General features: G+C 37.0%; 2 protein-coding genes across 4 annotated transcripts in view; one reads left to right on the forward strand and one right to left on the reverse strand.

Annotated features, from left to right (window-relative positions):
* Positions 1 to 13,388, reverse strand: part of LOC110834185 (dynein regulatory complex protein 8) — a 31,894-nt gene that overhangs the window by 17,781 nt on the left and 725 nt on the right. The window lies entirely within an intron of this gene.
* Positions 1 to 13,388, forward strand: part of LOC110834182 (uncharacterized) — a 42,036-nt gene that overhangs the window by 10,034 nt on the left and 18,614 nt on the right. For all 3 annotated transcript variants that reach the window (XM_022073068.2, XM_022073069.2, XM_022073071.2), the window contains exons 6-12: positions 1,777 to 1,873; positions 4,564 to 4,676; positions 5,035 to 5,295; positions 5,388 to 5,510; positions 6,420 to 6,548; positions 10,949 to 11,117; positions 13,021 to 13,224. In XM_022073068.2, the coding sequence (XP_021928760.2) occupies positions 1,777 to 1,873; positions 4,564 to 4,676; positions 5,035 to 5,295; positions 5,388 to 5,510; positions 6,420 to 6,548; positions 10,949 to 11,117; positions 13,021 to 13,224 (1,096 nt within the window). The remainder of the gene's footprint in view (positions 1 to 1,776; positions 1,874 to 4,563; positions 4,677 to 5,034; positions 5,296 to 5,387; positions 5,511 to 6,419; positions 6,549 to 10,948; positions 11,118 to 13,020; positions 13,225 to 13,388) is intronic.

Here is a 13,388-nt window from a genome sequence, read left to right on the forward strand (position 1 = left end):
TTTTGAACTTGTTTGTCCATATCACATTCATCCAGTTTGACATCTAGAACCATGAAACTATGTCACATGGTTACAGTATTGCAGGTGGATCAGTGGTCGCTTTGAACTTGGTCTCCAGAGAATCATGGTATGACCAAGTAATTTCCAGGATGAGTTCTCTATAAGTGTTTGGTTCAGCATTATTTTCAACAAACTTGATAGAACTTCATATTTTTGACTACTGCCCTACTTGGTGAATGTACCTAATTTTTGTGCAAAATGAACGTTTCCTTCTGGAGGACGTTCCTCTTGTAACATGAATTCACATGTGTCTACAGCATGATGCAGCTCCACCAAATTTCAACCAACAGATAACAGACTTTCCACATGACACTTATCTTGGTCAGTGAATTGGTGAAGGTGGCCTTTAATTGGCCACCAAGATCACTCAATCACAAGCCTCTGGTTTTTTATCTTTGGAGTCATTGAAAGTCTTTGGTTTGTGAAGAGAAGACAACTGAGATACATTGCTTCACAGAGTATTGGATGCTGCAGAGCAAATATAGAACACTCTTGACATTCATGAGAGGACCGTCAGTTTGTTGTCGCAGTGCGTAGCGCTGTCAATGGAGCACAGCTTGAACATTTATTGTAGATGTAAATTATGAATTTAACAGTTGGCAAATTTATAAAATTTGCCACAGTTGTGCCTGTTGAACTCTTGAACACTTTCAATAACTTCTGAATGGGACATGTTAATATGACATTTCTATTGAAAAGGAGTAAATATATCATCTTCAGTTTGTGCAATTCCTCCTGGGACATTCTGCGTACAAAGTTTATAATTTTACTTATTTTGTCCGATTGTGAAACCTGGTCTCTTGTGTTAACCCTTTGCAGTCCCTTTTAAATACTGCTACGGCTCTCCGCTGGTCTATTTAAATGCCACTGAGCTATGTAAATTCAACTACTGTTATGAACTGATTTGATATTCTTTTATAAGTTGCATAAAGCAGAAGAAACTTTCCTCAGTATGGTGAAAATATGTTCTGAATGGATCACAGTCCTACTGTTTAAATACTGACTGTGTGAAATATTTTTCACGGTCTGTACCATTGTCGCAGTTGATATGTATAGTAAATGGTGCCTTTCAGAGAATAAAGCAAGACCAAGTCAATAGATATGACTTTGGCGACTTCTAAACATCTCTTATTGCATGCAGATATATGATGTATAAGCTTTGAATTTCATAATCTCAGAGCTATACTTCTTTTCGAGCTGTTTGTGCCCGTAAGTTCAAGACAGAGTTCAGCACCGTAAAAGTGAAACACAACGTGAAGTGTAAACGATGAAGTCACTATACAAAAAGAATGCTTGATAAGAAGATGAATGAATATGCCTATATCAGTGACAGATTGCTCTATGCGCCAAAAAGAATTTAAAAAAATAGAATTTCCTACTAGGAAGATGTGATATTTATTTTTTAACTTTATCAGATATAAAATATTTAAATTCTAAGTAAATATGACAGCTACATAACCTAATGGTGTTTCTTCACTGTATGATACATGGCAAAACACTCAGTGTGGAGTCGTGGCTTCCTTGGACATGTGTCACAATAAAATGATGTCTCTCTCTCCTGCCTCCTTTACCATCCAGAGACTTTACCTCCCTCCATGATGAGGACACAAAAGGTCGGATTTTGGAGGGGATAGAGTTAGTTCATTAGTTCTGTAATTACTGCGGCAAGCCAGTTCAATGGTAAAGGTGGTAAGTTGTTACATATTGTGTTTACAGTTGATTGAGGATTGTGATGTGTCTCACTTGGAAGATGAACCAAACCCCCATGTTATAAGAGTTGGTTGGTCTGCAGATAACACTTCCATGCAACTTGGTAAGCTTTTTCACTTATTAACTGTACTTATTCTGGTTTACTATTGAATATTTCCAGTGTTAATACATAAACGTTTTCTATGTGGTGAAATAAATGTAATCTGGCCCATGAAACTCTTTTGTATGTCCTATTACAGATGTTTTGGTTTATAGTTTAGATGCGTCATGTTTGTGTTCAAAATTCAAATATATATTTATTATTCAAGTCTATACACAAACTTTTAAATTGTTGATGTTAAAATTTAAAATTTAAAATCACCATTAATATTCTGCGCTATTCATCGTTATCTCGATGTTACAATATTGCGCTATATAAAGGAACACCCACAACAGTAATCTACAATCTACAATCAATGAAAGGCGTGCATTAATAAATATAGAATAGTTTTAAAGATAAAAACCTGAAGATGATGCTATGACATTGAAACATGTAGTAAAATATATAGCGCAATATTGTAACATCGAGATAACGATGAATAGCGCAGAATATTAATGGTGATTTTAAATTTTAACATCAACAATTTAAAAGTTTGTGTATAGACTTGAATAATAAATATATATTTGAGATGTTTTGGTGTTGACCACATATCTTTTTCCTGTTTCAACATGTAAAACACATGGCGCTTATGCATAGATACTAATGTTTCACTTCTCATAGTGCTAATGTCAACACTTGTTTTCCACATGGTGTTGCATACTTGATTTACATTTTGTTGGGCTGAATTTCATCAATTTTCAGTGCTGATTAAACATAGAATGTCTGTCCTTGTGACATGTTATTTTTTTGCCACGTCCAGAAATGTCAATGAAAATGATTTGTATCTGAATCATTTAAAAGTTACGATTAAGTAAGTTGTATTATATTACGTTTTTTCTGGTAAGTACTACTGTTGCTTTCACAGGCTTTAAAATGAATGTTTTTTGAGATACATTAATCTGTGTACATCATGTACCAAGCTTCTTTCGACCTGCAGAAATGTTCTTTGTGTTTTCAGAATCATCACATTTATCATGTTTGATATTATGAAAGGAGCTTTTGGTCTCACTAACCATTCATAAACTTTCTGACCTGAAACTTTTGTCTGTAACTGTTGCTTTTTTGTCCACTTTTAATTTAGAGGCATGAATAGATTCTGTATTGATCACACGCACGCTTTATTACATTACCACAGGCAATAAAAATGTTGTACTGGTGTCATATTGAAAGGCAAAACAATGATTTCCAAAAATATATTGTGCAACAAGCATATGATTCACATGAATGTTCTCAATTGAGAAGTGTGCATGAGTTCAAGGAAGATGATGAATTTTGGTTGAAAGTCGTATGAAAAATTCATAGCACCATATTTCCTGTAATCCTGCTTAATGCAAGGGACTCATTTACCAAAATGCATTTAATGAACATGCCTCTCTGTGTTTCCCATGTTGGAAATCGGTGACAACTGTTGTAAGTTATCAGCTGATGGTCTGGTATATTATCTTGCTTTTTGTTGATACCATTTACCCATTTTGAACAATTTTGTGTGATGTGGCTTGGATTTCTAGGCTTCCCTGAACAGGTTATGAAATTTGTGTGACACACTTCTCAAAAGTATTTGGAGCTGATCACTGTATGCTTGAATCTTGCAGACTTTCTGAGTCCATATGTGAGCACATTCAACTACTGTTCTGCCTACTTACTATTTACAGTATACAGGTGAGTCAAAAGTATGTTTACAAACTTTGTGTGCATGTTCCAGGATAAAAAAAAATGTCCCTATGAAAATGAGGTCACGAATGTTTCATTTCCGAAATAATAGCCAAAAATATCATATTAGCGATTCTCAAGAAGGCGCTTGCCACATCTCCTTGAAGATGTACCATTGAATAGAAGAAGACAAATATGGTTTATGTGCAACGGAGCCCCAACACACTTCTCATGTCACGTCAGAGATCATCTCAATGAACAGTACCCTCAGCGATGGATTTGACGCGGTGGCCCAATAGCATGGCCACCGAGGTCACCGGACCTGATTCCATTGGACCCTTATCTGTGGGGTGACTTGAAGTCTGTCGTTTATGTAACACCCATAAACAATGAAGACGACCTATGGGAACGTGTGCAGAATGCATGCCACATGATTCAAGGAAACCCTGGTGCGTACGAACGAATTCGTCAGTCTTGTGTACGTTGTGCTCATGCATGTGTGGAGAATGGAGAAGCAACCTTTGAGCATCTGTTGTAAAGAAACATCCCTGTCCTTATCATCAATTCCTGTTGTCCCTCCCGGAACATAGGGCATCAACAAAGCATCGCCACCTGGTTCTGCTGACGGCCATCCTCTTCGTTCCAGCTCTTTCCTTCCTCCAGTGCCTCAGCGTGGACCGGTCTTCGCCATGTCTGTCTGAGCCTCCCTCTCTTGCTTTTCCCCTGTGGATTCCAGTCCAAGACCTCTACTTGGCAACACAGGCATACATTGAAACTTATTTTTGGCTATTATTTTCAAAAAGAAGCATTAGGATCCACATGTTTATAGGAAATTTTTTCTTGTTTTTGATCCAGGAACATGCACACAAAGTTTGTAAACATACTTTTGACTCACCTGTATATTAATGCCAGGCATTATGGGTGTTAGCTCACACATGATATTACTCTTCCAATTCTGTATGCATGAGTGCTGATGGTTAACCATTATTTCATTTTGTGTGAAGGGGAGGAACTGTTGTCTTATGGTTATGGTGGAACTGGTAAAGCCTCAACTGATTGCAAGTTCAAGGATTATGGAAAACCATTCCACGTTGGCGATGTTGTTGGAGCACTTCTGGTGAGTAGGCTGGTACTATCCTAAAGTCTGTCTTCAAGATACCTGTACTGTGTTACTGTGTTTGCTAGACAAGAAGATTACCTTGGATATAAGACAGACTCCCATTCATTCCTAGTGGTAAACGTTCAGTAAAAATGCATTTTATACTTACCTGGATAAAATTTGTAAATATAGCACATTTTCCCACTTTTTTATTGGTAATCCATTTAATGTCTGTAATTTTTCTAGTGCAACTTGCACCGATTTAATAATATGCAATTAAGGTTTACCTTCATTTAATATTCGGTCATCAATCACGAGTTTAAGTGTCCGTATGTTTTGTTATACTTTTCTTAATACTTAATTTTTATTGATACAGGATTTGGATGATGAGACAATTACAATGTCATTCACTTTAAATGGAGAAGAACAAGGCATAGCATACAACTTTACTCGTTCTGAACTTCAGGATAAGGCTCTGTTCCCACACATTTTAAGCAAAAATACCAAGTTCAAATGTAACTTTGGAAATGAAGGTTCCTGGTTTCCACCTCCAGATGGATACACTTTTGTGGCGCACGTGCCATTGACCGAGAGAGTTAATGGTGCAAAACGTCCAGGAAGAAGAGAGGACTGCGAGGTACATTTTGGCAGATTGGATGTAATACTTTCATCATGTATTGGTAACAGTGTATTTCATACCATGTCATTAATTTTAATTTATTTCTGCAGATAATTATGATGTGTGGTCTGCCTGGCGCTGGGAAAACAGTGTGGGCTAATGAGTATTATGCAAAGAATCTGGACAAGAAATATAACATTCTTGGCACAAATAATCTGATTGATAAAATGAAGGTTGGTCTGAAAACTTTATTTCAACTCATGCTTTAATCAGGGGTCTAGTCTGTCAGAACTCTAAAATGCACCGTGGTACTTGTGACTTTGTTGGGGATGTTTTATGACTGAAATCTGCAGTCATTAGAGCAAAGTTTATACTATATTTTCTGAATATATTAATTGTGGGTGAATTCTGGTTTATGTCATTGTATTCTATGGTTTTAATTCTAGTGGTAAATGTGCTAGTCTAATATTCAGATATTATTAGTGTCACATTACAGTCAATTCCTTTATGTTGTGTTGTGCGTCGCTTTGTTGAATGTGCTAGTTAACACTTACGGTTCCGAAATTAAATGGCTGAAAAATGTAAGACAATTGTACTGACAGTAAAACAAATGCTTTCTTGAAAAATCTGAACAGTTCACAAAAACAAGCAAAGCCCAACGTGTTCTCTCCGTGCAATTTGTGCAAAAAATGCCTAATAATGATGAGGATGTTACCTTTGTTTCCCTCTTGTTCTCATGCCTGATGCAAAATTTTAGGGGGTCTGTTGTCTTGGCAATGAGTTCAATTCTGGCCTAGTCTCTAAGCGGTCCTGGATTTATTGTTAGTCATTGGTGGAAAGTGATAAGCCAGCTGACGCATGGTATTTGTATTTGTGGTAAGTATGAGGTCACCACAGAGGAAAGGCTTGACAGGCGTTTGGATAGGACATGCCAGTAAGGTGTTTCATGCTTCCATGAAAGCATAATATTGCCTGGAAAGTAAATAGTATGTCAATAAAATGACGGCCACATACCTAAAGATGGGAATTGAGTCAACTTCTGGAACATGCATCAAATGTAGGCTACCTCAGGTGTTTCTAGAATAAACCATCTTTTAAACCAACTTTTAAAACATCTTCTGTGTGTTTGTGGAATATTTTAGTTGATGGGTCTGCCAAGGAAGAGGAACTATGCTGGCCGCTGGGATGTACTTATTGACAAGTGCACAAAGTGCTTGATGAAGCTGCTGGATGTTGCATCTTACCGCAGAAGGAATTACATCCTTGATCAGGTAATTGCTGGTTTTTGGTTGATTGTGTAGCTAAATCACACTCTTGTTTTAAAATGGCTTTCATTCCACTCTGGCAGGCAGGTATGACTGTTGCATGACATACAAAATGGTCATGTTTTTGGATTAGTTTTGTTAATTTAGTATAGGGTTTTAAAGGTTCTTCATAAATGGATATCTATCCGACTTCTACAGAGTGTATGTTCTTTCTGTTGTAAAGTGATCACATAGTGACACAGTCCCACAAGTTGTGTTTTTTGTAACATTCAGCACATTTAGATGGTTTAGTGCCAGTTAAATCTGTACTTGCACTTAGACTGCAAGAATTTATATGTTGCTCCTAAAAGAGTAATGCAAAACATGTTGAAGAAAGTCAGGGTGTCATTCTCCTCTGTGATATTGACCAGCCACATACAGCATTGCACCTGGGAATTCATGTTATATATAGTATGGTTGGCATATGCTTGAGCACCCACTGTGCAGTACAGGCCTTCTGCCCAGCTATTTTGACCTGTTCCCTCTGCTGAGTACATTCGTTCACATCTGATACAAGTGTTAAGGGGTTTGGAACTGTCTAGTTGAATGCCCGGGCCTTGGCGAGGCTTATTGAATGTGGGAACAGTCGTGCGACTGTGTTAAAAGACTGTAGTCCAATGGCAGTTTCAGTAGTAGATAACAGAAACAAAATATCAAAGCTTTTGTGGTTAAACATAGGAGAAAGGGAAGTTCACTGGATTACGTGTTTTTATTCCATATTTGGTAGATGTGATGAAAGTTTCTGAAAGTAAGAAGAGAAAGATTTCTGATTTTGCTTTATGTTGAATATTAAGCATTGCATTACCACACATGATTATGAAAGCTTTTGATCATATATATAAGAATAAATTACTTTTAAAATGAAGATGGCTGTCTTCTGGGTTGTTGGGTCATGTAGTCTGGTAGAAGTTTACTGACGTTTTGGAGGTTGCTGCCTCCGTCTTCAGGGTGATGATGGAGGCAGCAAGGACCTCTGAAATGTCGGTAAACTCCTACCAGACTGCATGGCGCAACAACCCAGAAGACGGCCATCTTCAGACTTACTGCCATGAAAACCTCAAACCCTGCTTTTAACATATCTCTTTGTAGGACTAGATTTCTGTGTCGTGTACTTAGTATGCAGTATGCAGAGAATCATCTGTCATCAAAATATAACATATAAATTATTTCCTGCTCGTCTCTTGTCTTCCTTCAAACTGCCATGGAGCTTGAGAAAATATTTTGATGTACAGGGTTCGGCAGGGGAACTTGGTTTTTGAAATGATAATACAACGTTGTAGTTTGATAAAAAACAAAAAAAAAATATTTTTTTACTTAAAGAGAAATAGGTGCCATTTATGATCCGATAAAAACCAAATTTAGAAAGTTGATTGTTGAATTTAAAAATGATGTCCTCCAAATGATGACCATTTCTGCGAACACATTCTTGCAGTCTGTTAGTGAAGTTCTGCATTGCACGCTGAACCATATCTCGTGGAATCGCCTGAACTTACTGACGAATTGCATCTTTTAATTCCTGGGTAGTGCGTGGTTTGTTTATGTAAACCTTTCCTTTGAGGTAACCCCATAGAAAATAATCACACGGTGAAAGGTCAGGTGAACGAGGGGCCACGGTATGTCTCCGCGGTGAGAAATGAGATGCTCGGGAAACATTTGTTTTAGAACCTCCATCGAAGCCCTTGACGTATGGGCTGTCGCCCCATCTTGTTGGAACCAAATTCATCTGGGGTTAATGCGATATATGCAAAGTTCTGGCAAGAGGAAGTCACGCAACATGGCAATGTAACGTTCAGAATTAACAGTTACCACATGTCCATTTACTTCAAAAAAATACGGACCAATTATGCTGAAATTGGCCACCCCAGACCACACGGTAATACGTTCAGAATGAAGGGGACGTTCATGAAGTTGTCTTGGATTCTGTTGCGACCAATATCGAAAATTCTGCTTATTAACACACAGCCAGTTAGGTGAAAATGCGCTTCGTCACTCATAAGAACAACCAGGTCATCATCTAACGTTTCGAGCGTGGCTTCAGTGAAAGTTTGACGTTTTTCCCAATCAGTTGGCCTTAACTGCTGGACAACCATCATTTTGTAAGGATGAAAGTTCAGATCGAAATGTGAAGCCTGACTCCGTCTGCCTGCAGTTTTAACCAATCCAAAAACATCATATTCCTCTGCCGGACCCTGTACAAGTTTAGTCGCTTTGTGTAATTTTCAGTCTTCAGTTCTCATATTTTGCAAAATAGAAATTCTAGTGACATCAAGATAAATTCTTGAAACAAGGTGCAGACTGGATGTAAATCAGCTTGAAGTTGTCTCTTGTGAGTTTATAGTAATAGGGGACAGCTTGTGTCTTTGGCATAAATCTGCTTTATTTTGTCATTCTGGGTCCAGCGTATCCTTCCGAGTGTTGTTACAGAAGTGGTCACTGTACATTATACTGTTAGCAGATAGGCTTATAACTGAGATATTTGAACACGTCGTGTGTTATCCTGTTTTGGAGAATGTTGGTTCTAATTTTCAGTGGCCAAATCAATATTATGCCATAAAAAATGTTTAACTTGTTTGTAATGTTTTTGAAATTCATATGCATCAGCAGTTTGAATGCTGCATATTTGTTAAAAGAGGGCCAGTAATATATTTCTTTTGTGAATATTGAAAATTCTTTGTGGTAGTGACAAATATTTGCCTGTTTGAAATTTTTGCTTGCAATAGAAATACATTCTGTAGAAGATTATATTGGTTGTAGAAGATCAGCAGGAACTATATACTCATAGTACTCGCACAACTACAGTTACGCGTGTTTTATTACTGTTACATGCTGTGGGGTTGTGTTTAAAGAATTACTTTTTGGACAGAATTTTCCATTGAAGTTGTGCATGTCTACTCAGGTAGAAAGAAATTCAAATTAAAGGCTTTGATGTTAGTGTAGCAGTTGGGTTATTGGTCAAAGTGGGGGAAGTGGTGCAATGTACTGAAATCTTCAGTTCTCTTTAGAGCTTTCTCTAGTGTCTATTAAAACAGTGTAATATTAAAAAGTACTGAGTTTCAAATCTCTGTTTTCCTTGGCAAAGTATTTGTAACTGGACGTGGTCTTCTGGATTATAATGCCATTGTATTCACCAGGATTTTGGAGGATCATATTGCCTCCAACTTGAGGCATAGGTGAAGGTGGAGGTGACACGTTCCTCCAAAACATTAGTAACTGTTTGCTGTAGTACCTAGTGTCATAAACCAGAAAACTGTGATGTTTATTTTTACTGCAGTGAAAAATGTCAGATTTCATATAACATGTAGGAGTTTTGATGTCAGTTTTTAAGGAAAGGTGAGTGTTTAATCATTTTGCAACATAATTTACAGTTTCAAGAAGTTTAAACATTGTGGTAAGTACAAAGTTGGCTCTTCAAAATGCTGGAGTGCGAAGGTAAGTCTGCATATAAACCAAGGTAAGTTTCACTTATTTTCAAAAGGGACGTCAAACTGTATGGAAATTAGCTGTAGGTGGAAAGGTAAGTTCTAGTATTATTTTTATCTGAATGTAAGACTTTTTTTTGTGAAGCACAGCTATGCAGCACCCATTATATTTTTGAAGAATGATACTGGATGGCACTGTGCAAGAGGAATAGTATCTATATAGGTAATAGATTTTAGAGATGTGCAGAGAATTATGCTTTAAAGTATATATCTTTTGTAAGGCTGTAATGATTATAAAGCCTCACATCAACAGGTTTGTGCCAAGTCTTAGGTAGGGACCAAGAAGTTGAATTTATTGGCATAAAGACAGGATTCTTTTCTTTTCTTCCCAATGCTGTAGTGACCGTGGTATGTATAAGGTGAAGTAGGGCCCCATAAGCATCCTGCTGTGCTGGTGTCAGGATATGTGTAGACATAGTTACAAAAACAAGCATAAGTATGACATCAGAATGTATATTTGTACATAACTGGAGTATAATATAATATATCAGCAGTGATAGATACTACAGATCTGATACACTGATCGTCTTCTACGTTATTAGTTGGTGAAGACATTTGAGGTAGTTGATAAGCTATATTTGAAGCAAGAATCCAGATGTGGAGAAAGCCAAACTAATCATTCTGTATCAGAGAGAGCTTGCTAGTAGAATAAGGATTGTAACGTTCACATTTGTTCCCAAGACAGGCTTCTGGATGTTTCAACTTTGAGGTAAGTATTGGGTAAAGGGGTGGGAAGGGAGAAAGGCATTACCAGCTACTAAACCCATTTGTTGAGCCCTTGTCATTCCAGAGTTGATGCTAACAATGTATATGAAGGAAATGGAGATGGGGTCCTGGTGACCCCAGCATGGAATCTTAATCATGTCTGCAACCCTATACATTACACAGACCAATGTCTATCCGTCGGCCCAAAGACGCAAAATGAGGGGTTTTGAGGGCTTCATACGGCGAGCGGTAGTAGTTGTACCAACAGACGAGGAGTTCAAGAGGCGTGTTGAAAAACGAGAGAAGCTGGAAGGCAAAGATGTACCAGACTCTGCTGTTCTAGAGATGAAAGGTAACTAAATGGACCAGTCTTCCGTAATACTTCATGCAAAGGCCAGGTTGAATTCTCCTCTTTTCTCTTAAATACATACCAGTTAGTTGTAGTGTGATGTTGTGACAGCCCAATCTGGTGTACTAATGTTCTTTTCAGCCAGCCATGCTCCTTTCCATCTTCGTCCTAGTAAATCATGTATGTTCACTGTATATTTGGTTGGACACTGTGCTTTGATGTTTTGTAATACTTGATTTTCTCCTTATCAGTGCTGAAAGTGTGTGAAAAGTTTAGGAAATGTGAATACTTCCAGTGCATTTCTTAAATTGTTCTTGGCTCATGAAATCTTTAGAAAAAATACAAGGAGGTACCAGGGCTAAATATCAGATTTCTTGATACCACAAGTCTATTGCATAAACTGACATTAGTTGTTACATATGAATGACGTATTTTAATCTACTTTTGTAACATTTCCCATCAGTATGTATAGGTGCAATTTTTCTGAAATTAGTCCATTTCTCCGTGCATTGTGTAAGATTATCTTGATTCATCTCCAACAAACTGTCTCACTAGAGTAGCAGATTAGAATATGTAGTCGTAAATCAGTGCAATATAATGAATCTATAGTGCATACAGGTTTTTATTTCAGGTGGGGTTTTAATGTGTGTTTATTTATTTTGTGTATTGATGTAATTTCAGCTAAGTCCACAGTCAGGTTTCATATTTCCACATATTGTGGTAATTAAAGTTATTATTGAAGGTTACCCAAACAAATGTCTGTCTCTGGCTCTCCTACCGATGTTATGTTGGGCTTTGTCCCTGTAAGAATAAAGAAATGTAATAAATCTCTCAGTTTAATGACAATCACCTAAAGACAGGAGGGAGTAGAGGCATCTCAACATCATGCTCATCAAATGTACTTCAGACAGTGTACAGTGTTCAACATAATAGTAGTATAATGAATAAACCATCTTTACAGACCTTTAGAGAATGATGATTACAGGTAGTAATTATAGTAGATATTTAAAACAAATATATGCAATATGATGCTTTGTTAATATTACGTTAATTCTTTCACATAACCTTTTACTGTGTAGTGAATGAACCATGTACATTAAAGTGAAATTGATTCAATGACAGAGAGAGAGAGAGAGAGCACAGTATTATATACATAATTATAACAGTATTTATCCAGGTGGTACGATTTTTGTAGTTCAGTGTTAGCTTTGCCAGTTCATTTAGTTAAGGTTTGTTTGGATATATTGTACACATTATTTTAATAGCAGTTGCATGAAATGACAGGCAGCCCAGGTTTCTCCTTGTTTCAGACTTATTTACTTTTAGGAACATTTAAATTAGCATTGCTTAATGAAAAGTAAGTTTTGCGTTATTTTTAAGTCATACAAAAAACAATTTACTGACCCTTGCTGTTTCTTTTTACTCACTTAAAGCACTGTTCATTCATAATGTCAGCTTTTAGTTTATTGTTTTTGTATTGAACAATGGATTGGGAACATAGGGTGGGGTCAGACACACACACACTTAGATTCTTGAATGCTATATATATAATAGTTGCATAATGAATGCCATGAAACTTAGATGAAAATATTAAAGTTAATAACTGAATAAAACTGATTGTGGTTATAAAACATGTATATTGCATATTTTAATATGTTTAATTACAGAACTGGTGGAAATTATTATACAGCCTTTGATGTTGGGGATTATTGTGATATGTTTGTTTAATATGCTCTAAACTATTATTTCATACCTAGATCTTCATACATTACAAACATTGACATTTTTGGCTTGAAGTATTGATGTTTGTACCACATTAATCGGTGATTATATACATCAAGAATCTAAGGAGATGTGTTTAGAAACCAGTGAAATGATGCTTATTCAAGTGATTATGCTGTTACAGCCAACTTCATGTTGCCTGAGGTAGGTGATATATTCAATGAAGTACTATACAGTGAACTGCAAGAGGCAGAATCCCGTCCCTTGGTCGATCAGTACAACAGAGAAGGGCGAGATGCTGGGTATGGACAATCACAGAAGCGCCACAGAAATGACTCCCGTGACGGGAGGGATAGGTCTTCATTCCGAGGAGGATACAGACCAAGAGGTATAAATATAGGGTTATTGTGTTCATAATGTTGTGTTGTGTATGTCCTGTTCCAAAGCTACTTCAGATTATGACGCCTGTAGACTGGATGACTGGTAAGTAGGCTTTCCATGCTTCATCATAAATTGCTGTTGATTGTTCTGTGCAGTATTATAGAAGACCGT

The sequence above is a fragment of the Zootermopsis nevadensis genome, unplaced genomic scaffold (genome assembly GCF_977971745.1).
Source record: "Zootermopsis nevadensis isolate Lab colony 2312 unplaced genomic scaffold, Znev_1.0 Znev_ptg000022l, whole genome shotgun sequence".
Lineage (NCBI taxonomy): Eukaryota > Metazoa > Arthropoda > Insecta > Blattodea > Termopsidae > Zootermopsis > Zootermopsis nevadensis.